Raw genomic sequence first — 25,869 nt, 5'->3', positions numbered from 1 at the left:
AGAGTTCCATTCATTCCTCATGCCGAAAGGTAGCAGAGAGTTCGACTTCGTTCTTTGCAAGCTTAACTACATCACAGCAACAATGTCGGTTATTCGTAAAGAGGTCAGTCGGTCTAATATTAAAACTTTCTTCTATTCGTTGATTTTTTGCTAGGTTGGTTTGATATGTTGGTGTTTTTTACAATTGTTATGTTTTGCTTAAACTGTTTTCTTCTTGGTTTTATGGTCATACCAAAGTGTTGAAGGGGGTCCGTGTTTGCATATGGCGTGTTGTGGGTTAACTGGTTTTTTGGGTTAACTGGTTTTTTGGGTTTTTAGCGTGTCACGGCTATTTCTGGTGTGTTGTAGGTAACTGATTTTTTAGATTTTTAGCGTGTCACGGTTATTCCTGGCGTGTTGTGGGTTAATTGAATTTTTGGATTTTTGGCGTGTCACCGCTGCTCCTGGGATGTTGTGGGTTAACTGATTTTTTGGGTTTTTAGCGTGTCACGACTGTTCTTGGCGTGCTATGGGTTAACTGGTTTTTTGGGTTTTTAACATGTCACGGCTGTTCCTGGAGTGTTGTGGGTTAACTGGTTTTTTGGATTTTTAACGTGTCACGGCTATTCCTGGCGTGTAGTGGGTTAACTGGATTTTTTAGTTTTTTAGCGTGTCACGGCTGTTCCTGACGTGTTGTGGGTTAACTGGTTTTTTGGGTTTTTAACGTGTCACGGCTTGTGGGTTAACTAGATTTTTAGGTTTTTGGCGTGTCACGACTGTTCCTGACGTGTTGTGGGTTAACTAGTTTTTTTTGTTTTTAATGTGTCACGGTTGTTGGTGTGACGAGTCAGTAATTACAGTGATTGACGTGTCACGACATTGATATGCACGGCGTGTCACGACATTTGACTTAATATGCATGGCATGTTACAACATTTTACTTGATATGCATGACGTGTAACAACATTTATTTCTTTCTTCAGTATACCTTGTTTCCACATTATAGGTTAACTTACTCGCGCATGTGTGCCATGTTTTGCAGGTGCAGTCCAGTCAGTATAAGGATCTTGATAGTTTGCTTCTTGTGCCGAGAGAGAAGTGGGCGTTCAATGTCGTTGTCAACACCCACTGTAAGTGATCACAATTGAATTACATCAACAAGACTCTCCAAGAGAAAGAGGAGTACGATAGAGTGAAGCGTACATGTTTCGGAATGTTGTTGGACATATATCCACAAGGCTACTTCAGCGTTGGTCTCCTGCATAACATCATGATTCGTCGAATCAATGAGATAGAGGCCATGGAGCACGAGCTATGGTTTGCCATTGGCAAAAGTAAGGGGCGGATATCAAAGCAGGAGTTTTGCCTTATCACCGGACTAAAGTTTGGTCCAATGCCCGATGTATTCAGACGACCATACGAGGTTGTTGCGGACCGAATTCATGCCAGATACTGGAACAGGCAGCAGAGCATTAAGCTGCAGAAGTTGCTTGATACTTTTCGTGGAGGTAACTTTCAGCGACCAGGTGATGCGATTAAGATGACACTTGTCTTGATCACGAATAACATTTTATTTGGTCAAGACTACTGTAGACGAGTGACGCCTTGGCTATTGTCATTGGTGGAAGACATCGACACTTGGAATGCCTTCTTATGGGGTCACTATGTTTGGAGGCTGACCAAGGATTACCTTTTGAAGAGGTTCGAAGTGCTTGCCTCAAACTAGTAGAAGGCTACTCGTTTACCGTACAACATTTACGAATTCATGTGGGTGATATAGGTATTGTCACTAAACATTTATCCGTTTCGTTTTGACATAAAAATTTATCGTTGCACTCGTTTATCATTTACGGTCTAATAATGTTACATTTGACTTACAGTTCTGGGCAATGGAGGCAATTTCGACCTTTCGAAAAATAGTTGCCCCCTCTTCTTTGAAGGACGTCTACCCACGTATGTGCAGATGACAATGCAATAATAAGTTAAAAGACTTCTACAAAATAGTTGAGAAGTTGGAGTCATCTGAGCAGGTGAGTGAACAACTACTAATTTCTACTGTGCATTTGTATAATAATTTTTCCTAAAATTTAATCACAATCCTTATTTTACAATTGTGGGCAATCGAGACCTTGGAGCTCACCCCGAATGAGGCCAATCGGGAGTATTTTGTGGACATTGATGTCCCGTTATCTGAGGGCTACTAGTACGTGCCAATAGGGCACTTGGAGGATAGGCCAGACTGGCACTTAAGTGCTTGGGAAAAAAGGAGAAAATTAAAAGAGAATAGAGCCACTGGTGGCATGAAACATAGGCGCACCATCGCTGCTTTAGTGGATGAGCTGTCAGGCCCTGAGTTGATGGAGGAAGAGAACTACCATGACAATGGCAGTGAACAGCCGGTAAGGACGGTTCTAACGGTTTGTGTTCAACAATTCCATATGTGATTATCAAATAATATATCTATGTTTGCAGTTGGACCATGCGACAACAGCTTCTCAACCACCAACAGGTCCTCCTCAGACGTACACTGCTAACAAGCCTTCGGTAAGATTGGTTGTAATGGTTTGTGTTCAACATTTTCTGTATATGTTTATCGAGTAACACAGTAATTTCTATCATTGCAGTTAAGGGAGGCGACGACAGCTCCTCAACCACCGATCGGTCCTGCTCAACCTCACAGTGGTAACAAGCCGTCGATATGGATTTTAAAGTTCTAACGGTTAATGTTCGACAATTCCTTATATGATTATTTAATAACACAGTAATGTATGTTATTGCAGATGACTCATTCAACAAGAGTCAATGACGGAGTAGTCACGAAGTGTCAGTTGCGACGGATCATGCACCGGTATAAAAAAGCTATGTCGGAGCTGAAAGCTTTGATTTAGTCATTGACTCTGGCCATGCAGATGTTTGAGGACCGTGTCATTGCTTGTATTCTAGAGGGCCTGAAATCATAAGTACAATATTCTATCTTCGCTAATATATTAGTCATTTATATTTAGTAAGTGTAGCTCTATTTTTTTGTTCTCGGTTTAAAGTTTATGGTATTTTATGAGCTAATGGATTTTCCCATTTGTCTCGTTCTGTAAGGCGGTCCTTCATCTCACGATGCTAGTGAAGATGACGATGATGTTGATGATGGGCAGCATGATGAAGCTGCTGTTCACATTCACGATGATGTTGTTGGTCGTGATGGAGATGATGTTGTGGCAAGGGATGTGACCCTTCAATCAGATGATGCTGAATGAGTCCATGTTCCTCAGGCTGATTCGATTATCGATGCATCTGCTAGAAGGGAGGGGGATCTTCACTCGCTCGTGGCCGAAGGAGTCCATGTTCCTAAGGCTGATTCGGTTATAGATGCATATATGGGAAGGGAAGGGGACCTTCACTCATTCGTGGCTGAAAGAGTCCATGTTCCTGAGGCTAATTCGATTATCGATGCATCTACGGGAGGGGAGAGGGACCTTCAAACGCTCGTGGTTGAAGAAGAGCATCTTCCTGAGGCTTATGCAGTAGTCGATATAGCAGTAGAAGGGGATGGGAACCTTGCATCACTTCAGGCTGAAGGGGACCATCTTCTTCAAAGCACTCCTAAAGCCAAGGTCTGATGTCCATCATCGTGCAGCATGAATTTTAGATCTAACTGAGCAGGCACGGGCCAAACTGACGAGTAAATACATGTCAAGCCTATACGTCGACCCCTCAGTGAGCCCTCTAGATATGAAAGACGCATTGGTGGAAGCATACGAAGCTTTCAAGAAAGACGAGTGTGCGAGGTAAGCTAATAAATAGCATTACAAATATTGCTTTTTAATGAAACATTAATCCATAAAGCTTTGAAATTCATTATGTTACATATGCAGGCGTAACATGGGATCTTAGGGGATCAAGGTGCTGAATTTTTCACAACATTAGAAGATCCCAAAGAAGAAATGACTAGTGAACATATAGACGCATGCCTCAGCGTATTTTGTAAGCGGATGACAAGGCCAAAGTCGAAGCTGTACACTACCCGTGCATGCGTGGTTGACACGATATTCTTCATAAGTTTATCTAAAAATTTTTTAATTTTGAAAATATTAAGTTTTTGATTGCATTAAGTGTAAACTAATGTATACATGCTTCACAATGCACCATCCATCTGCTACACATCGCATTTCTAACTGAAGATGCTCGGTCGATGATGAAAATTCTGGATGAGTTGCGGGGGTACGTGGAGGGTGAGAGGCTGACATATGCCAAAAAATGGGAAAATGTCGATTTCATCCTCGCACCTTGCAATGTGGGCGGGCATTGGGTGGTAGCGAAGATCGACTTGGTGAGGTGGACAATCAAGGTGGTGGACTCCGCAAGAACTTCGGATGCTAAGGATAACGGAGTGCATGCGGCTCAGATGACATTTTTATGACTATTATGCCAATCATCTACCACCAAGCCGGTTATTTCAACAAAACACGCCGGAAGACACGGGGATTTGACGCCGATGCCATTGGAAATCCATTTGCCAAAAGCTAAAGTGCATTGACAGAACGATAGTGTCAGCTGCGGTATGTTCATGATAGAGTACATTGACGATATTTTGTAATCGAAAAATATCAGAGTTAAGCAGAATATGATTGCAAATATGCGTCGTCAATACGCTTTAGAAATTTTTTCCAACAGTTGTGAGAGCGAACCCTGAACATATCAGCCCTTGTATGTACATCATTTTTTTTATATACAATTAATTTTATTAATTTTAATATTCGTACATTTTATACATTACTTTCCCATTACTTATTCTTTATCAATTCAAACACAATGCCTATAAATATCAAAAGCTGATGTAAATTTTTAAATTAATACTGTAACCACGTGGCGTGTCACCCCACAAGACTGCAACAAGTCAGCATTCACTAAACGTATCACCACAATTGGCCCGTGCCGTGTCATCCCACAAGGCTACAACAAGTCAGCGTGTCACGTCATAAGTCTGCATTCACTCAGCGTGTCACCACAATTGGCCCGTGCCGTGTTAGCCCACAAGATTGCAACAAGTCAGCGTATCATGACATAAGTCTACATGCACTCAGCGTGTCACCATAATTGGCCTGTGCCGTGTCACCCCACAAGACTGCAACAAGTCAGCGTGTCACGCCATAAGTCTGCATTCACTCAACGTGTCACCACAATTGGCCCGTGCCGTGTCACCCCACAAGACTGTAACAAGTCAGTGTGTCACGCCAGAAGTCTACATACACTCAGCGTGTCACAACAATTGGCTCGTGCCGTGTCACAACAATTGGCCCGTGCCGTGTCACCCCACAAGACTGTAACAAGTCAGCGTGTCACGTCAAAAGTCTACATGCACTCAGCGTGTCACCACAATTGGCTGGTGCCATGTCACCCCACAAGACTGAAACAAGTCAGCATGTCACGCCATAAGTCTGCATTCACTCAACGTGTCACCACAATTGGCACGTGCCGTGTCACTCCACAAAACTGTAACAAGTCAGCGTGTCAAGCCATAAGTCTGAATTCACTCAGCGTGTCACCACAATTGGCTAGTGTTGTGTCACCCCACAAGATTGTAACAAGTCAACATGTCACGCCATAAGTCTACATGCACTCAACGTGTCACCACAAGCATCTGCTTCCATTCAGCGTGTCACCACAAAATGTCATTCACATCTACCAAATACAGCCTAATCTCAACCCCCACACCAGATGATCAAAACTACCACGTGGCATTTCTTTTATTAGCTTAGCATAATTTAGATGAATTAATTTAATTTTATATCTTTTAGGAGATTTGATTGTAAGAACATAAAAGGTTAAATCAAATGAAGTAGAAAGGAATTAAATCAAATCATTAATTGTTTAATACAAGTGGTAATAAAATGTGAGAAATAGGGTAACAGTATAGGGACTTCGCAAGTTTATTCATTGTTCAAAATTATGGACAAAATGAAATGAATACTCAAATAATATATCTACAAAATTAATAAAAAAATAAAGACTCATCTATAAGAGAAAACTAACAAACACTAAAAAATATGAATGAATGTAAGATACTGCAAGAGAAAATTGTGAGAAAGCTATTGTACATGGGTTACACATTTAGTTAGGCGGACAAGCTGTCTTCATCCACAACACACCCTACATTTTCGGACATTGTCCTTCGTATTGGACAGTTGTTGCGTGGGTGACTGGTTTGTCAGCAACTTTAACATGTTTTGGATCGGCACACTCGTGGAGGCACCGATTGACTTGGAGATGGTGTCGAATTTGTGGATGGAACTGCAAATGGGGATGGGCAATTTTGTCTGTTATGCCCATACCTCTTGCATTGCATACATCTCCGTGCTCGATTGCCTTCACCAGCCAATGGAATCTTTTTCCTCCTAGGGCTTCCCGCTTGGCCTCGCCAATATGGTGGCAAGACGATAATTATTTCACATGAGGGGGGATGTCCCACTCACTAGGATGCCCTATCGGGCAAATGGATCCTGAATAACCCTCCACCAAAACAGTTGTCTTGTAGTAGTCAACGCAAAATTCAATGGCTTCACGTTTGCATTTACTGAAAAATATAATAAACTCAATCTTCAAGCACAATGTAAATGCTATGTCAATTAGGGTTCAAATAAGAAATAAAGATATTCTGACCTTATTGCTGCAATGGCGTGGCTGCATGATAGTAAATTTGTTTGGAACTCACAACATGAACACGTCTTCCTAGACAAGTTTACAAGTTCGTCCATTTTCCCGTCTTTAACTTCGAACTTTACTCGACTAATAGGCTTAACTATAAAGCGATGTGCATCATTGAACCGTTTGCTCAACTGCCTAGCAACCTAAGGGCTGAGGGACGTGATCACCTTGACGGTCTCCTCATACCAGTCATATAACCAACACTGGAACATGTCTCTAATGAACTCAATCAAAATAGTGATTGGCATTTGTCTTGCATGCTTCAAGCATGAGTTAACACATTCCGCAATGTTGGATGTCATCATTTGGTATCACTTTGCCGGTGAACATGCAAGTGCCCATCTTTCAAACCTTATTCTCATACGATCAGCGTGGGCTCCCACGTGAATTTGCTTGAGCTGGTTCATATGTCTCTTGAATCGGAAACCTTATAGCAATCTCAAGTAAGGGTGAAAATCATAGAAACGTCGTCACGCTTGAACTTGTTTTTAAAGTTTTTTTTCAAGTGGTAACCGCATAAACCGTGGTGTGTTTCTAGGTATGCATTTTGGATTGCTTTCTTAATGCCGAGATGCTGATAAGAAATGAACATAGTGTTTTTAGGACAACCAACCGCATCATGCAACTTACTAAGAAACCACGTCCATGAGTCTTCGTCCTCAACATGGCCGATGCCAAACGTAACTGGATATACGCACTCGTTCGCATCTTTGCATACAGTGACAAATAGAACACCCCTGAACCTGCCTTTCAGATGTGTCGCATCAACTGTAACTGTAGGACGCATTACATCCAAAAACCCTCGAATACAAGCCCCATATGACCAAAAACAATATTTGAATTTTTCTGCCTTATTAGTAGCCACTGCAGTCACTGTGCCAAGATTTTCTTGTTCCAACATATAAAAATATGAGGGTAGTAGTTGAAATGACTCCTTTGGGGACTAAAAACAAGCCTCTCCACATACTCCTTCGCTTGCCAAGCCTTACCATACAAGCATTCTAATCCCCATTGAACCCTCATCTCACAAATTATGTCCTTAAGTCTCAATGCTACTCCATTAGTCTGAAGCTTGTATGACATAAGTTCACTAATTATCTTCACACTCTTAATTAAAAATCGCCCTTGCAAACCATCAACAGTACATGTGTGTACTTTGTGGAACGTTCGAACTTGCCAATATTCTCCTCTGTCAGGTAACTTCGTTGCACGCATACTGAACTTGCATGCTTTGTCCTTGCAACTAACCTCATAACGACCTTTACATGACCTTTTTACTTTTATCGCAAACTTCTCTTTTAGAAACCAACATGTTCAAAGCTCGTTTCAACTCAGCCATCGACAAAAACATTCTTTCTTTGTAGAAAGGATCATCAACACATGTCGACTCCTCAGTGGTAATTGTTTGGAAGGAGAACCTTTTTGCACCTGCAACTAGCCACGTACGAGATATCCCTGCGTTTCTCATTTCCTGATAATTGTCATTGAGTAATGTATCAAGGGAACGAATCCCGTTCTCACCAGTGATAGGGTTATTGTATATGGGGTCATCACATTGAACATCTCCTACATCAACACCTCCAATAGGTTCCGTTTTGCCTTCAACATTATTGCAAATTGGAATGTCACTGTCATAAAGCCAGTCATCGTCTGAACTGCCATCATGCCATTGGTCAAGCCCATCATTTGAATTGTCATCAAATCTATCTTCACCGACAGTGAACAAATCCTCATTTCCCTCATCAGATGTAGTATTATCCTCTAGTGTTGCAATGTCACCCTCCAACCTCACAGTGTTATCCTTGACTATCGTATTCTCATTTGACAATGGCATTACACACTCTACAGTTTCACCCGATTGTTACATTTGTTGGATAAAAGCAAGTAATTGGTTTGATGCACATCCTGGTCAGAATTGTGCAACCAATTGTTCTGTGAATGTCGTCTGTCTACCGGGCTGCACAAACTCTTGTGCATACCTCAATTGTCATTGTTATGGGTTACAGACCAAATGCTGTGGTATATGTGAAGCATTGTAAATCTCATTTTGATTGAGCTGATTACCATGTTGTTCAACTTCTTCATGTGACATAACATTTATTTGGAGTCTCTTAATGCTGACATATATAGTCGAAAAATTCCTTTGTACTAGCAGAATTAATGCAACGTCTTCATCATCCTTGATAATTGGCCGTAATAGCTCTCCAGGTGTACTGATCAATGCATGTAACTCAATCTCATCAATTTCTGAGTTTACCCCAACAACATCTTCAACCAGCTTCATCAAGCCCGTAAACGACAAATTACTCCTAACCCCCCGCATTCATGACTCACCACCCTTGTAAATGCCATCCACCCACTGACCATCGTGTCTTATCACAAGTCGCACAATTGGAACCCCACTGAAATTTTGAAAAAAAAATTTTATCAATCATTTTACACAATACATGCAGTGTTCAAAAATTTATCGGTCATGTTGTTACACGCCATGCATATAACGTAAAATGTTGTAACACGCCATGCATATAACGTGCATATAACGTAAAAATGTTGTAACACGCCATGCATATAACGTAAAATGTTGTAACATGCCATGCATATAACATACAATGTGGTAACACGCCATACATATAACATAAAATGTTGTAACACGCCATGCATATAACGTAAAATGTGGTAACACGCCATGCATATAACGTAAACGTAAAATGTGGTAACACGCCATGCATATAACGTAAAATGTTGTAACACGCCATGCATATAACGTAAAGTATTGTAACATGTCAATGTTGGCACGCCTAAAATAACCAACGTCGTGACATGCTAAAATAACGCTAACACATGTTATAGATGCGTGGCGTGTAACAACTCTAGGCAATATTTCTAATCCATGTTCTAATTTACACCAAATGTTTCAGAAATTTAAGTGTATTGCAGCAATAAACCTAAATACAGATACCTTGATGTCATCTCTGTTATAGGATCTGTTAATCTATGACAATATGGCCAGATGCCGAGAGATAGACCACAACCCGCTGACCATGGTGTTCAACAGAGAGTTGACAGAGCTCATACAGTTCAGAAATCTGAGAGAGCTGACGACGATTGTGCTCAACAAAGAGTTGGCAAAGTTGAGACAGTTTAGAGAGTTGAGAGAGAAAGATGACCGAGCTCAAACAGCTGAGTATTTATTTATTTCTATTTTCTCTCTAGCGGGAGGGAGATATCGGGACCCTAACTTGAAACGATGTTTTTAAGGGTATTTTGGTCTACTCATGCTTATTTTTGGCTAGAAACAGATAACTTTATATTGATGGTTATTTCTGAAATCACTTTATCACGAGATCCTTTTCTCACAATTTCCTCATACATATATCCTCCATTAAGATGAAATCTTCTTGCAAGGTTATTTCTAAGTCTCTTTCCTTGATGTGTTAGATATTAGATAACATTTCAGTTTCTAAATTTAGACCAATAGTGGGGAGAAAAGCTAAGTTTAGGAACCAAAATTTCTCTGCCGTACGTACGTTAACATGGTAGTAACCCCTTATTTGTTGTAATGTACAAGGACTATATCATCACCAAGAACACAAATTAAGGTACAAGCATCTTTAATACATGTGCCTATTGCCTTGTAACTTGTAAGTTTTTCAACTATTGGTGAAGAAAAAACACCATAAAAGGCTTCATAAAGGGTGACGTTATATTTTGAAAACATACTTTGTCGATAAACACCATGCACTAATTTTTTTTTTGGGTTATTGTGAGATGTCTCTGTCAATAGACACCAAAATGTTCCATTCATTATTCTTTGTTTCAATCACTATTTTCCCAAAAATATTTTTCTATTTCGTTTATTAATTATTCCATTCATTATTATGAAATACCTTAAAATAGTAAGGTGAATATTTAATTCGAAATAAAAACATATTTTTAATTAGATTTTTTAATTCGTGCAGTTGCATTTTTTTAAAATAAATCTAAAATAGAAAAAATTATAGTAATTAACTTTTCATGGAGATTACATAATTTTAAACCAATTTTAAAAATAAATGGCAACATAAACTTGTTACATGTTTATGTATTTCAAAATTATGGACTTCATTGCATAACGTTATATTTCATAAATAATGAAAAATAATTAATACGCATATTTTATATTTTTAAAATAATTAATAATTTCTTGAAGTTTTTCATTTTTTAAATTTGTAGATAATTTTTAGATTGAATTATGATTCAGTCTCACCCGGTTAACATATTTTATTAATAAATATTATATTTTTATTAATTATATTTAAAATATTAAAATATCAATAAAAAGTAATAATTAAACGAGTGAGTTGGATTAAACTTAGACTTAATTTTCAGAAAAAGACTCAATAATTCTACTCGAATCGGTAATGAAAATCTTTTATTTTGTTGTAAATCAGAATATTTGAGATTTTTTTATTTGAGAATTCAAATAATAAATTCAAACCTTAATTTTTTTTTATTTTGAGATTTGTTTTCTCTTAACTTATTGGACGGTTTACTCTATATAATGGAGTGAGGTGAGAGTCTCAAGGGGCGGGCAGCGAAAAGCAGTCAAAGATATTATTATAGAGAAAAAGAAATTGACAAAATGCAAATAAAACAAGAGAAATATCATTGTCTTTATGTACCAAACAAAGGCTAATTTTGACATTTAAGAAATTATCCAACACTTAGCCATTTTTTTTAATTGCTCATGGTCCTGGATCTAAAAATACCCACACCAAAACAAGGAGAAACAAATCCTTTTTCTTTTTCTGTCTTTATATTCATTTGTTCTTCTCCAACAGCAACCTTTTACAGACATTAGATATATTCTAAAACAATAATAACAGGTTCTCATCGTTAACTGCTCCAAAAAAAAAAAAAACCCAAACAAACTTCCATTTTTAGTAAGTTCCCAAAAGGAGAACCAAATTTCTCCTTCATAACTAAAAAAATCCGTTATACCAGTTGGTAGGCTTTCCTTCTATAGTAACTTTCTGTCCCTAGATTTCTGGGTTTTTTTTTTTTTACAGAATTTCAAGGAGCTTCAGAATTTATAGGGTTTTTTTTTTTTTTTCGTTTTGATTTTCTTTTATTTGAAGTCTTGGGAATTTCATTTCTTGTTCATTTCATTTGACTCGAATTTCATTTGAATTTTATAAAAGGAAAAAGAATTGCCAATTTTGGCAATTTCTTAAATTACTTTGCTACATGTATATTTAGTAAAGTATTTTTCTTTTGATTGGGAATAGTGTACTGGGTCTTGAATTTGATATTTGGTTCATTTCACCTGAATTTTCATTTCATCTTTTTGATATGTACTTCTTTTTTGGGTTTTTTATTTAGAATTTTGATTTATTTGTGTATGAGTGGATGAATCTGAGGTGGGTTTTGTGAGTTAATGTTGATTGAGAGCAGTGGACTTCTCTTGCAGTGATTTGCGGCTGCTTTGGAGACTGTGAAATTGTGGTTGTCATCCTTTTTTTTTTTTTCTCTCTGAGGTCAGTTCTTCTTGAGCTTTCTATTACTATTTTTAGGAACTATAATTGTTAAATTAGCTTAGGCTGTGAGATATATGTGTGGTGATTGGTTAATGAAAATTTGTTTCTCTTTTGGTTATGTAATATTATATTATATATGTATAGCATAGAAGTGAAGTTTGATTTTGCTTTGTGGATTGTGCAGGGTTAAGGCGGTTTGGCATAGGGTAATCTGGTTTTTGGCAAAATTGAGTTTGGTGTTTGAAGAGGTCCAAAGATAGATGAATTTGTTGGGGAAATTCCTGGGTTTTGGGAAGCAGATGGGAGAAGATGTTAGGGATGGAAGTGTCAGGCTGAGTGGAAGTTTTTTCATAGAACTCTAGCATTTTCTGATTTTAGTTGGAAGTGACGTTGCTTAGTTTTTTGTGAAAAAAATGGAGTACTCCCTTTCATCTAAAGAAAAGGGGATTGGTTATTGGGTTCCTCCAAGAGGACCTATGGAGGGTGGGGAACAGTTGGGTGGCAGTACCAAAAATTCAATTTCTGAGGATCCTTTCAACTTCTCAGAGCTGATGAACTTCGATTCTTATGCTGGGTGGTGTAACAGCCCTGCAGCTACAGATCAGATGTTTGCCTCCTTCGGTTTGTCCTCCTATCCATCCTTTCCTTATGCCTCTCTTGATTCATTAAATATTACAGAACAAAGTTCTGGTACCTTTGTTGAAGGTGGTGATGCGTTAAGTGGCATGGGTGGTTCTTATAATTGTGTAGATAGAATGGTGTGCCAGCAAACAGATGCGCAGTTTGGTAATCCATTGGATTCCACAGATACCGATGAACAGGGTGTTAGACGAAATAATGGTGGTAATAGACAAAATAATACTTCAGATGTGGCAAACTCGTTGATTTCTAGGCCAATTGGACAATCACTTGATGAGAAGATGCTTAGAGCACTGTCCTTGTTTAAGGAGTCATCTGGAGGAGGCATCTTGGCACAAGTATGGGTTCCAGTTAAGCATGGAGATCAGTATATGTTGACCACTTCTGATCAGCCCTATTTGCTAGACCAGATACTTTCTGGTTATCGTGAAGTGTCAAGGACGTATATCTTCTCTGCAGAACTGAAACTGGGTTCCTTCCCTGGGCTTCCTGGTCGTGTTTTTATCTCTAGAGTTCCTGAGTGGACTTCTAATGTAACCCATTACAGTGAGGATGAGTACTTGCGGTTTTCACATGCTGTCAATCATAAAGTCCGTGGTTCTATTGCCTTACCAGTGTTTGAACCTCTTGAGATGTCTTGCTGTGCTGTGCTGGAACTTGTCACTGTGAAAGAGAAGCCCAATTTTGATGCAGAAATGGAAAATGTCTGCCTTGCACTCCAGGTTAGGATATATTATTTCTGTTTATGTATTTGTAAAGTTTGTGTTTTTGGGTCTGAATGTCCGTTTCCTGTTCTCTGTAAGTCTCCAAACAAATCAATATCACTGACATATCTACCTTTTTAGCTCATTGAGAATTAAACTCCTTTATAAGGGTTGACGTGTAGAAGAGTAACAAGGAGGTCAAAACTTACTGACAAATGATTTTCTAGAGTCTTTTATTCTATTTGATCCGTTGCTAAGTGATATTTTCTGTGTTCACATATTATTTCGAAGACATCTTTAACCGCTGAAAAAGAATGCATTTTCTGCTGGAAACTATTGGATTGTTTGTGGGAAGTTCATATCATTTTCTGATGTACTATCATGTTTGTAAATGGCAACTCTGGATCTTTTGGTCCATAAAAGTTGTAGTTAACGACAGAAAACTTCTTCTGTTATCTTGCATGAGATGGATTTAGTGTTACTTATACTAAAAGTTGGGTACCTGTTAATTGGAACTTAGCTATTTTAAGATTTGAGAACAACTTGTTGGAATTCAACAGTTGGATTTTTTGCAACTCTAATAAAAGCTTATAATAATAAGGCTGTGCCTTGGAGTTGTGGTAGAATTGGAATTCAAAACTTCATATATGGTAGTGTGCATGTACATGGATTGGGACTGAGATAAGCCCTCCTTATAGTTAATACTTCTAAATATTAATAATCCCTAATATTTTAACACTTTTTGAAAAATCAAGTTCCACGTGTAGCTTATAACAGATACTATCTAGTGTGCTTGAGGGCACTGGTTAAGCTACTATTAAGTAGTAAAATTTTTGCATCACTGTGCTGAAAGTTATCAAATTGAATGCAAATTCACTACATTCAATTTTAGAATGTTTCCTAAAGTGATAAATCTTAACTTGTGCCTAAAGAAAAACCATTAGTGATCTGTAACTTTTGAAAATTTTGTTTACAGCATGAATTACTAGAATGTCAAAAGGTAAATAGAAGTAACTTCTAAGAATGTAATAACAGTAGCCACAAGGTCAGTCGGCCACACAAATTACAATATAGTTTACATTTAGCTAACATGAAGAATTAGGTAATTGTGACAGGCAATACAATTTTTTACTTTTTAAAATTGCGATACCACGAAATTTCACACTGAAATTAAAGTGAAAAATTTGGACTAACAATTTTAAAAATATAAAATAAATTTATAGCTAACATCCGAGATTCGAAAGCAAATTTTAAGCCTTTAGCTAGGTGTTGGGGCAATAAATTTGATTTAACGAGTATTGTAAATTCATTTTTAGAAAAAACAAACATAAACTATAAAAGCAGCTAATATGCTTGTAAAGTAAATCATGTATGAATTATAAGGTTCTCAACTGTATATTCAAAATGTTATGGCTGGTATCATTAAATGTATTGATCCCTTTTTTCTGCAGGCTGTGAATTTAAGGACCACTGCTCCTCCTCGACTTCTTCCCCAGGTACATTAAAACTTTGTATGCATTTCATTGTAGCTGTTATAGAACAAGGGTTTTTATATTGAATTAAATATAATAAAAAGCAGAACTGGTGTTCTTTATCTTGGTCAATTGAATAAATATTGCTGTGGAACTGTGCCTTTTCTCTGAGGCCTCTCCTTTCATTTTTTTCCCCAGTGCCTCTCAAGGAATCAGAGAGCTGCTTTAGCTGAAATAACTGATGTTTTACGTGCTGTATGTCATGCGCATAGATTGCCTTTGGCTCTAACATGGATTCCTTGTAATTACGCTGAAGAAGCTGTGGATGAAATTATCAAAGTACGTGTTAGAGAGGGTAATAAGGGTTGGGATGGGAAGTGCATCTTATGCATTGAAGATACAGCCTGTTATGTTAATGACACAGAGATGCAAGATTTTGTGCATGCATGTGCAGCACATTATCTTGAAGAAGGACAAGGTATAGCTGGAAAAGCACTTCAGTCCAATCATCCATTCTTCTCTTCTGATGTGAAGACATATGACATAAGTGATTATCCACTTGTCCATCATGCACGTAAATTTAACCTGAATGCTGCAGTTGCAATCAGGCTGAGGAGCACCTACACTGGTGATGATGATTATATACTAGAGTTTTTTCTTCCTATCAACATGAAAGGGAGTTCAGAACAGCAACTCCTGCTGAACAACCTTTCAGGTACCATGCAGCGAATCTGTAGGAGTTTGAGAACAGTTTCAGATGCAGAAATTGTTGAAGGGTCAAAAGTTGAGTTTCAGAGGGGAACAGTCCCAAACTTCCCCCCAATGTCTATGTCTAGGAGGAGCTCAGAAACAGCATTATCTGCTGGTAGTGACATGAACTCTAATGATAGAATTCCCTTGAATGTTTCTAATTCAAGAAGCGATGGAAAGGAAGCAGATGGTCCTCCGGAACAGGTACTTTGTTGAACATTCTTTCTCTTTTAATGGATCACTTGACTCGTGAAACACATGGAAGGCATCCTTCAGTGATTTATATATGAACTACAAAAGTCTGGAAATGAGATTTGAGTGGTGCATTGAGACCAGGGAATTTCATGCTTTGAGATCCATATTTCTGATATCTGTTAGGTTAAATAAGAAATATTTTTTTCCTGATAACAAGATACTTCTGTTTACTAGGAGTAAGGAGGGGGTATCTCTCTGATATTGAAGCATCCTCCTAATGTAGATGCTGGATTCTTTTATTATCCACCCCTAATGTGTGGGCCCCCATGAGCTTGCCTTGTTCATTGTGTAATCAAAATTACACGCTTAGCTTGAGTTTAGCAACACCTTATACTCTTCTTTGAGGAATCAAAATTAGGTGGGGATTCCTGTGTTAATATTAATAACTATTATTAATAGTGTGAATCTGAGGAAGACATATTAGTTGGACAAAATGAGCTGCATACTTGAACTGTTTATTGTGAGATCTATTATCTGAGATTCTATATACCTATTGGAAGAAGAAATAGATAAATTAATAAATATGAATGTGTGTGTGTGTGTCTGTGTGTATGTATACATAGCTTATTTAATTTATTCCTATAGTGCTGATTTTTGAATGTCTTAGTGGCTGGTCTGGACAAGCTTATGTGGTTAAGTATGTATTTATAGGCAATGAGTGGACCCCGAAGGCAGATGGAGAAGAAGAGAAGTACAGCAGAAAAAAATGTGAGCTTGAGTGTTCTTCAGCAGTATTTCTCTGGAAGTTTGAAGGATGCTGCAAAAAGCATTGGTGGTAAGCCTTGATGTTACATGTGTATATGCATCACAAGTTATTATGTTGTTGTCTCTGTTCAGGTTTCTGTAATATGTTTTTGTGTTTGTTGTTAACTTTTACTGTATCAGATTGTGCTTATCTAAATTTTGCAGAAAGACTTTTCAAAAAGAATCATTCCAGTATTTTTATAGAATCATAAATTAAGTTAAAGGATAGATAAGGGAGAGAATGTGATGGATTCCCACATCAGATTGATAAGGGAGGGGTCATAGGCTTTTAAACATGGGTATTGCTCATCCTACCAGGTTAGCTTTTTGGAGAGAGGGTAATGGCCCCGTGACAAAGTGGTATGAAAACCAATTCAGACTCGACTGCAATGTCATGTCAAGCACTCCAAAATCAGATGGGTAAGGAAGGGGTTCTAAGCTTATATACATGGGTGTTGTGCATCCCATTAGGTTAGTGTTTTGAGGAGAGGGTGATTATCTTGTGACAAAGATCAAGGTGACCCGACCTGCGACGAGGGTGTCATGGATTCAGGTGGGAGAGAATGTGAAGGAATCCCAAATTGGATAGGTAAGGGAGGGGTTTTGAGCTTATACATATGGGTGCTGCACATCTCATCAGGTTAGTGTTTTGAGGAAAGGGTAATGGTCCCTTGACAAAGATGCAAGGTGACTCAACCTGTGACGAGGGCGTTGCGGATTCAGGTGGGAGAGATTGTGACTGAATCCCGCAGTGGATAGGTAAGGGAGGGGTCTTGGTTTTATAAGCATTGGAGCTGTAAATCCCATCAGGTTAGCTTTTTGGGGAGAGGGTAATGCTCTCGTGACACTCTGGTATTAGAGTCAACCCGTTCTCGACTCTGATGTCATGCAAGCACTCCAATGGGTGGAGTAGGTAGGGTGACCCAACTCACGACAAGGGTGTCACGAATTTGAGTTCTGTATGAAGCTATTTCCTTAAATGATTCATGTCATATGGTTCAGTAATATTCTTTTAAAAAAAATTAAAAATTAATTTTCAAAGTTGGCTACTTCCTACTTCTTAAAATAGATAAAATGAATAATTATGGGGAACAATTCCGTCTTGATTGGGTGAAATAATTCTTATTAAGTTTTTAACAACCTTGAGCAACCCCAGATTCTTTAGATACTGTATAAAATTAGTATTTGACAATAAAAATTGTATGGAGTGGAGAATTCTTCAAATCAAATTATGACTGTAATGTATTTTGACTCAATCCAAGGAAATAATGCAGAATTCTTACTTAATTATTACAAACTTATGCTCTAGAATTTTTGTATGGTCAAGGCTGTATACTCTGGAAAATAGTTCTTAACTCTGGTAATGAAGAACATACAAAAGCGTAGGAATATTATTTTCAAGCACTAGAGTGAAACTGGTTCTTACCATAGACTTTGATCTGTGATTGATGTTTGAATTCCTGCTCCCTGTAGTTTGCCCCACTACGCTGAAAAGGATATGCAGACAGCATGGGATCTCAAGATGGCCCTCTCGGAAGATTAATAAGGTGAATAGATCATTAAGAAAAATACAAACTGTTCTTGACTCTGTGCAAGGGGTGGAAGGAGGATTGAAGTTTGATCCAGCCACAGGAGGATTTGTTGCAGCAGGCACCATCATCCAAGAATTTGATTCTCAGAAAACACTAATATTCTCTGAAAATAACCTTCCCGTCAGAACACCTGAACCTGTCAATCAAGAGAAACCATCAGCGCCTCTAGCATCTTGCCCTGATGGGGAGAATTCAGTGGTTAAGTTGGAGGAAGATGAGTGTTCCTTTGGTGGAAACAACAGAGGGGCTGCAATGAGTGTGGTCATTCCAAGTACCTGTCAAGAATTAAAGAAATCTAGTATCCCTTCGATTGATTGTAGTGAGGACTCTAAGTCAGTTGCTCTGGATGCAGGATCTTTCCAGGCAGCTAGCATTGGCCCTGCACCTTGGACTTGTCTAGAAAATGTAACTATGGGTTCTTATTTACCAGAAGGATGTGACAAATGGGGTCTGAACAAGGGGAATCTGAAATTAGAGGATTCTGACTGCCATTTTGTGTCTCGAAGCTCAAGCTCCTTGGCTGGTGCTGATGAGATGGATGCCGGAATGGAGGGTGATGATGGGATTGTTGAACATAACCACCAACCTACTTCTTCAAGCATGACAGACTCTTCAAATGGCTCTGGTTCAATGTTGCATGGAAGTTCGTCAAGCTCTCAGAGCTTTGAGGAGGCAAAGAATTCAAAAGTGAAGACAATTTGTGTTGATAGCAGCTCAAAAATTACTGTAAAAGCTACTTACAAAGAGGATACTGTTCGCTTTAAATTTGAGCCATCTGCTGGGTGCTTCCAACTGTATGAAGAAGTTGCAACAAGGTTCAAAATTCAAAATGGGACATTCCAGCTCAAGTATTTAGATGATGAAGAGGAATGGGTGATGTTGGTTAGTGACTCAGATTTACAGGAGTGTCTGGAAATTTTGGAGTGTGTTGGAACACGTAACGTGAAATTTCAAGTTCGAGATGTACCTTGTGCCACTGGCAGTTCTGGCAGTAGCAATTGCTTTTTGGGTGGAGGCTCATAGCAGATATGCTGATGCTCGGCAGGCAAATCTCTGGCCTTCATAGTGCTTTTTCTTGAACTCTATCTGGGTTCTGTTCTTATAAGGGAGATGTAATTCTTTGAAAGAAGAAAAATGAGAAATGAAAGGAAATGACCATCTACATTCATGCGTTAGTCCATTTGCTTTCCACTATGGTCCAACCAAAATAAATGGCCGCTCAGCTCTACAAGTGCTGTTTCTAGATGTTGCATGGTCGTTACTGCTTGAGTTCAAGGAATAAGGGGCAAAGGGAGTAGAAGATCTGAGCATAGATTATAGTTAATTAGTCATGATACATGTTTTTGTATAGGTTTGTATATGTTAGGGGTGGAGCAATAGAAATAGGGCGTAGTTGTAGTTGTAGCATAGAGCATTATCCAATTCCATGTACAGCAACTTATATATCATATCAATCCTACACAATGGAAGTTCCATGACTTGAAGCTGTTGATTTACTGGTTTTCTCTGTTTGAAAGGGATCCCATGGTAAAGGTTGTTTTGCACTAATGCCTCCATGATCAGTGTGGTTCTGCTCGTTGGTTAGATCAAGCCTAGTTGACCCGGTGAAATGCTTCAGCTTCATCAAGCTTAATTTTGTGTGCTTGAACTTGACTTGAAATCATAATTGAGCGACTTGATTATGTTCCATTAGGTTGTGTTGTTCAACTTGTGTGAAAGTTGACCCTAATGAATTGAGAAAATGTTTTTTGAAAGAACAGACTGAAGATAATTATACCGTGTACCATCACCATGATACTGTTTTAGTTCATTGCAAGTGCAAGTTTTATTTTCATCCGGCCATTTCACATGAACTGGTTTTTTCTTTCCCCCTCTTATGCAGGTGCAAGGTATGGTGAACGTTTTTGGGCGGACATCATTTCTCATTGACCAGAACACACGTGCCTTCCACATGTTCATCAAGTAAATTCTATTTTTACTGAAATATAGCATTGATAATTTTTCTCTTTAACATCATGCAGCAGATTTTTTCTTGCTGAAAAGAAACTAAAATAGAACTTTGCTTGTGTTATGAATGCTTTTCTAGCAATCAAGTGAAGCAGCGCCTCAGGTGTGACGGGGTCTCTTTACTAGCCCGTTTCACTGCTACACTCGAATGCTTGTCTAAGCAGCTATAACCCCTTTTTAAGGGGACAGATGTCAGCACCACCACACATAATTATGTTTGCATAATGATTAATGCACAACTTTTTGTCGTGTCGTAACTCTGTCATAGATGCTCCAGGGGATAAAAAACATCTGATAGAATGTTTTATGAGAAGCTTTGCATTTCAATTGTGCATTATTCATCACTTTCTCTGCATTGAAATTGCAGCTCAGATGCCATTTCATGGGAACCTGTTTTAGTCTAGTGGCACCTCCCTTGTTCTCTGCAAAATGTCACTGTTTCATACAGTTCACTTCTTCTTGCAGCTTTTTGATGGCTCTGGTTTATCGTATGGAGAGCTAGCAAGATTTGCATAGGTCTATAGTTCACTGAGCTGTTGTTTTGAGTGAAAAGCTTCAAGGATTTCGTTTCTTTCGATTAACTGTACTTGAAGGGTTGGAGTGTGTTTGTTTGCAATGTAACTATAAACGTTAAAATTGAAGTTCACATAAAAATCTGTGCAAATGTGAGTATGCCAACTTTTTCAAGCTGTAGACAAACTAAATGAATTGCTATTATTACTGATAGTATAAGTACAAAAGAATGAATATTTCACATGGAAACATTTAATTCATGCTCAAGGAAAAAGGCTTGAATACCCCTTCCCCATGTCAAAGAATAAAAAATGAAACTTTCCTGAAACGGATGAGATACAATATGGCTCTCCACTTTACCAGTTTTCAATCAAATTATGGGCGGGGTTTGGATGGTTACCTGGATCTGAAGCAACAAGATCAAGCCAGCAATCAATTTATTGTACAATGAGAACCAGTGAGGCCATGTAATCTTTTTTATTCTACTCTCCTGGGAGGTCAAGCCACATCTCAAATAATTGAAGATTGAAGAGAAATTTGAATAGGTCAGATTTAATCAATAAGCACAGATGCATTACAAAATCTGTGCCCTTAAAATCATCCAGCAAAATCAAAGGGTGCCTAATTTGTGCCCAATCACTCCTTCAATTTTTCCCTGTCACTGCAGCAACAAAGGAAAGTTTACTTCTCATAATCAATGATTTAGTTGATAAAATATGGGCTAACAGTTAACACATTTTAAATTCCAGGAGTCCAATAATATAAGAACTCAAATACCACAAGAAAGCAAGATATAATCCACCACTTTCGAGGTGGATAAGAAAATACCTCTTTGGAACAGAAGGCATTAGCTCCTTGAGTATTTGAATGAAAGAACCTCCCACATCTTCCTCAGGCAATTTCTGCTTCTTTCCTGCAATAATACATAAAAATGAACTAATTATTAACCATGAATTGCAAAAGCTAACAAGTCTGCACAGAGAAGAATTGGACATTAAAACCTTCAATTCTATTAGCATCTCAAGGGATGGGTGTGGGGGGATCGAAGAGAGAAAAGATTGTTCAACAATCATTTACACCAAAGTAAAGCAATGCAAGCACACATTCTGTAATGATGTTGAGTCTCAAAGGCCTCATATATGCCAAAATACTGATTATCAAGTCCAAATTTACATTTGTTTGAGCTTTATTCGAGTTTTCTCATCAGAATTTATGTATTGGGTAGTGCAAGAATTTTTAGTCTTTTCTTTGATAAGCCTATTTTGAATAGTCTAGGACTTAGTTGAGGTCAAATTTGATAAGACTTCTATCTTGAACTGCCAGTTTGTTTTTGTTCCCTAAAGCTATTTGGGCATATTCAAACCTGCAAATGGCCATTCACATTCCTCCCTGAACACAGAATTAATTGTCACTTCACTATCATCTGAGCAGCAGTTAAACAGTCCATAGAACTTTAATTTTCCTCATCCACTCATCATCTCATACCCTAACTGATTGGGGACCTGGTTGCACAAATAATTTCCCACCCTTTAGCACTAAAATTTTCCTACATATTAGCCTCAAAAGTATTCCTATTTCACTATCTTTCATATCAATGTCTATTAAGACATTGATGTCAATGTAGTTTCATTAACTGCTCAACATGATTGTGACACGATTTTCAGATAATTTTGGTCCAATAGGTTAGGTGCATGGTTTATAAAGCTCAATTGAGAGGAGAGAAGGGGAAGGAAGAATAAAAGTAGTTTAATACCTTGGGTATGTTCTTGAACTGAAGAGTCACGTCTAAGATACAAGCTATCGCTCCAATCTAACTCCATGTCCTGCTCCTTAGTGAACTTTTCCAATAACTGGCCAATTAGATTGTAGGCAACCAAACTTGTCACGTCACATGCTTCTTGGATGTTAAGGTACTGATTTCTACACATCCTTGATTTGTTGTGCACAAACATTGCATTCCCCAACTGAAGGTTGGAAGAGAAAATTGATGCATTTTCTGGACCCACTCCACTGTTCAGTTTAACTTCATCTCTCTCAATTGAATAGTCATTTAACTCTCCACTTGGTAAACTGAATGGTGAAAAACAATTTCCATCACTAAATGCATGCAATTTGCTTACGCTCTTTACTTCGTTTATATCTTCACTACCTGTCTCATAATTTGATATGATTTCTGGATCCACTTTCACATTCAGTTTACCCTCATCTCTCTCAATTGAATTGACAGAACATGACATAAAACTCTCAGAGTCTTCATTTTCCATTTGCCCATCATCCTCTATGCAACTACCATCATCACTATCTTCTAATTCTTCTCCATATGCATCAGCAAATTCCTCATCCAACTCATGATCAGGAAGCAAGTCCCAAACAATTTGTTTCAACTGAGCACTCACACTTAGTATACATTCTATTTCTTCCTCAAATTCCTCCTTTAGGAAGCATCCATGTGGCATAGATCGAGAATCCTTATTAATAACAGCAAGAGTTTCTAATAAAGACTTGGGAATTGTATCCATATCACTGCACTCGAAGAGAAACTCTGTTAACATATTTGTAATTGCTCCTCGTAAAGAACGGTTTGATATATCAACCTTTGGATCCAACAAAAGCTTTAAGGTTTTCAGCTTGGGGAATCTAACCTTTGTCTTGAGAATCCAAATAGCCTTGATAATATCATTCTGCAAGCTTATTATTTCTGGTGAGAATTGGTGAAAGCATGTTGTTGGGGTATTTAGACAGCCCGTAGATAGTTTCATTGATAAGTCTGCTACTGCCAATGCTTTAGCTAATGGCTCTCGCAGTTCACCTCCTTTTTCAAGATCCCTAAGCATCCTTTTACCCGTTTTACTCACTTTCTCAATTAAACGTTTGCGTTTTTTTCCCCCTTCACAAGCCTGTAACTGGGGCAATCTTTTGAGACATCTAAGCTTCCTGTCCATTGCAATCAAGGTTTGTAAAGGGAAATCCCCTAATCCATCCAGCACATGGATCGCAGCATCATGATGAATTTGAAATGTTGCAGTCACTGATTTCATAGAATTGTCCCGAAAATTTTGATGATCATCCAGAACTCTATATAGCTTCATAATCATATCCTTTCTCTTATGATCATGATTTTCACTGCTCAAACATCTCGGCAAAGATTCTCTAATAACTTGCTTCATTTTGCACCGAGTTTTCTCAAAATTTCCTGAGCCTCCTGTAAGTATCATGGCAATAAGGTAAAGCCCATTATTAGTCAAAGCATTGAGGAATGAGAGAAGGAATCCCATTATTTTGGGTGCATCAAATGATTGGACACTATGTTGAATAACATGACTTCCTCTTCCGAAATTACGTGCTCCAAAAGCTTCTTCAACATGAGTTTTAATAGTCTCACAGAAAATCTGGAAAACATAGTAGTAAGAACAATTTTATGAGAAAAACATAAATATCTACAGGACTAAATTATTGAAAGTACAAGAACATGATATCCACCAGCACTGCACAATGTTGCATTGACTTACATCATCGTCCCTCAGAAGAGATTCAGGCAAAGTCCTGGAAGACAGAATCAACCCCGAAAGCATTAAAATTAACCTTTACAGCAAAGAAAACAACAGGAACAACAACAATGCATACAAATATTTTGTTGTTGGAGTAGAAAGCTCACCCACTTACTTGTACCTAAAAAACTTGGGTTCCTTGCATTGCTTCCTCTTGGACCTTGAAGTCGAGAGTCCCATCAACCACCTGCACAGAACCTCGATAAGTAATCCTACCCCGAGTCCCGATACAAACATAAATCACCGTAACAATGCACCAAGCGTTTTAACAACAGCAACTAATACATTCCTCAGTTTCCACAATCTCACTTAAATCAACATTCAAGACCGCAAAACAACAAAAACAACAACAACAATATGCACTGAAAAAAAAAACGATCTTTAACTTGTTTCAGCAAAAATTAAAAACCAAAAACACCATGGAGTAGATTATATATAAAAAAAGTACTAGCTAAATTTCAGGATTGTGAACATTCATGGGAAAAGCATGCTTTTTTAGAAGAAATCAAACATAATAAACATAATTGGCGAGAAATTAAAAAGGAAAAAAAAAGGCGGAACCTTCTTTTGAGATTAACCAGCTTCTCTTGATGCTTAATTTGCGATAAAATCTCGATGCAATCTGTTCGATGAAATTTTGCCATTCTTACTGCTATTGAGAATAAGAAAATCCCACAGAGAGAGAGATTTAGGGTTTAGTTGAAATGGGGTTTAAAAAGGCATGTAGGAGAGCTCTGATATTTGGCTTCGGCTCGGCTTAAGAAGCTTGGAGTTGATTTTATGGGTCAGGTTCACATTTAAGGAATATTCAAAATAAAATATTCAACCAAGCCCCGTTGCGGCGAAAATTAAAAAAAAAAATTATAAGAAAATAAATTACTTATCTTTTATATTAAAATTTTAAATATTATTTGCACACAAAAAATATTATTCTTCAAAGATATTTTGAAATATTTGTTTTTATAATATTAGTGAAATTACAATACTCGAATTAGTAAAATTGAAGATAAGTAACTGAAATTTTTATTGAATTTTTAAGCGAAAATTATAATGATATGTTTTGAAACTATAAAGATTTAAATCTAATTAATAATTTTCACTAAATTTGGAATTAATTTAGAAAATATAATACCACAAAAGAAATCAAGATTTACTATTGGTTTTATTAGTAGCAAATTGTTTTGTATTATGAAAATTATAGTAATCGTGAAATAATAAAATGATGGATGGCTCATGCATATTTGATGAGCTTGTATTTGGTCACCAAATACAGTAGTCAGATAAAAAGCAACAGCAAGCAGCTACTAATATGTATTCTCAAATAATAGTTAGACATATCTTATGGGATACTGTAATTAAATATCCAAAAAATTGGTAATAAAATATTAATTAATGTCTTCAAAAATGATTAACATGGTCGTAATTAATTTAAATAAGAAAATGCAAAATTT

The 25,869-nt window shown here is 37.7% G+C and overlaps 2 protein-coding genes across 4 annotated transcripts; one reads left to right on the top strand and one right to left on the bottom strand.

Moving 5' to 3' along the window:
• The first annotated feature begins 11,403 nt into the window (after window positions 1–11,403).
• Window positions 11,404–19,828, top strand: LOC18602418 (Plant regulator RWP-RK family protein). Its single transcript, XM_018119845.2, has 7 exons — window positions 11,404–11,664; window positions 12,128–12,194; window positions 12,379–13,555; window positions 14,989–15,033; window positions 15,208–15,963; window positions 16,666–16,789; window positions 18,232–19,828. The coding sequence occupies exons 3-7, from the start codon at window positions 12,608–12,610 to the stop codon at window positions 19,371–19,373; spliced, it is 3,015 nt and encodes a 1,004-aa protein (XP_017975334.1). The 5' UTR covers window positions 11,404–11,664; window positions 12,128–12,194; window positions 12,379–12,607; the 3' UTR covers window positions 19,374–19,828.
• A 1,218-nt stretch (window positions 19,829–21,046) lies between these two features.
• Window positions 21,047–25,169, bottom strand: LOC148763314 (uncharacterized). 3 transcript variants are annotated; one of them, XM_088805155.1, is made up of 6 exons: window positions 24,980–25,169; window positions 24,540–24,605; window positions 24,380–24,413; window positions 22,624–24,259; window positions 21,699–21,783; window positions 21,047–21,531 (listed from the first exon to the last, which is right to left on the bottom strand). In XM_088805155.1, the coding sequence occupies exons 1-6, from the start codon at window positions 25,060–25,062 to the stop codon at window positions 21,507–21,509; spliced, it is 1,929 nt and encodes a 642-aa protein (XP_088661281.1). In that variant the 5' UTR covers window positions 25,063–25,169; the 3' UTR covers window positions 21,047–21,506. The 3 variants fall into 3 exon arrangements, with proteins under 3 accessions (XP_088661281.1, XP_088661280.1, XP_088661282.1); XM_088805154.1 differs by having other exon boundaries at window positions 24,534–24,605; window positions 24,980–25,168; XM_088805156.1 differs by having other exon boundaries at window positions 24,526–24,605; window positions 24,980–25,040.
• Window positions 25,170–25,869: the final 700 nt, after the last annotated feature.

Source organism: Theobroma cacao, chromosome 4 (assembly GCF_053813885.1).
Source record: "Theobroma cacao isolate CCN51 chromosome 4, ASM5381388v1, whole genome shotgun sequence".
Classification (NCBI taxonomy): Eukaryota; Viridiplantae; Streptophyta; class Magnoliopsida; order Malvales; family Malvaceae; genus Theobroma; species Theobroma cacao.
The sequence above is the reverse complement of the archived record's forward strand: the minus strand, read 5'-3'. Positions and strand labels throughout refer to the sequence as shown.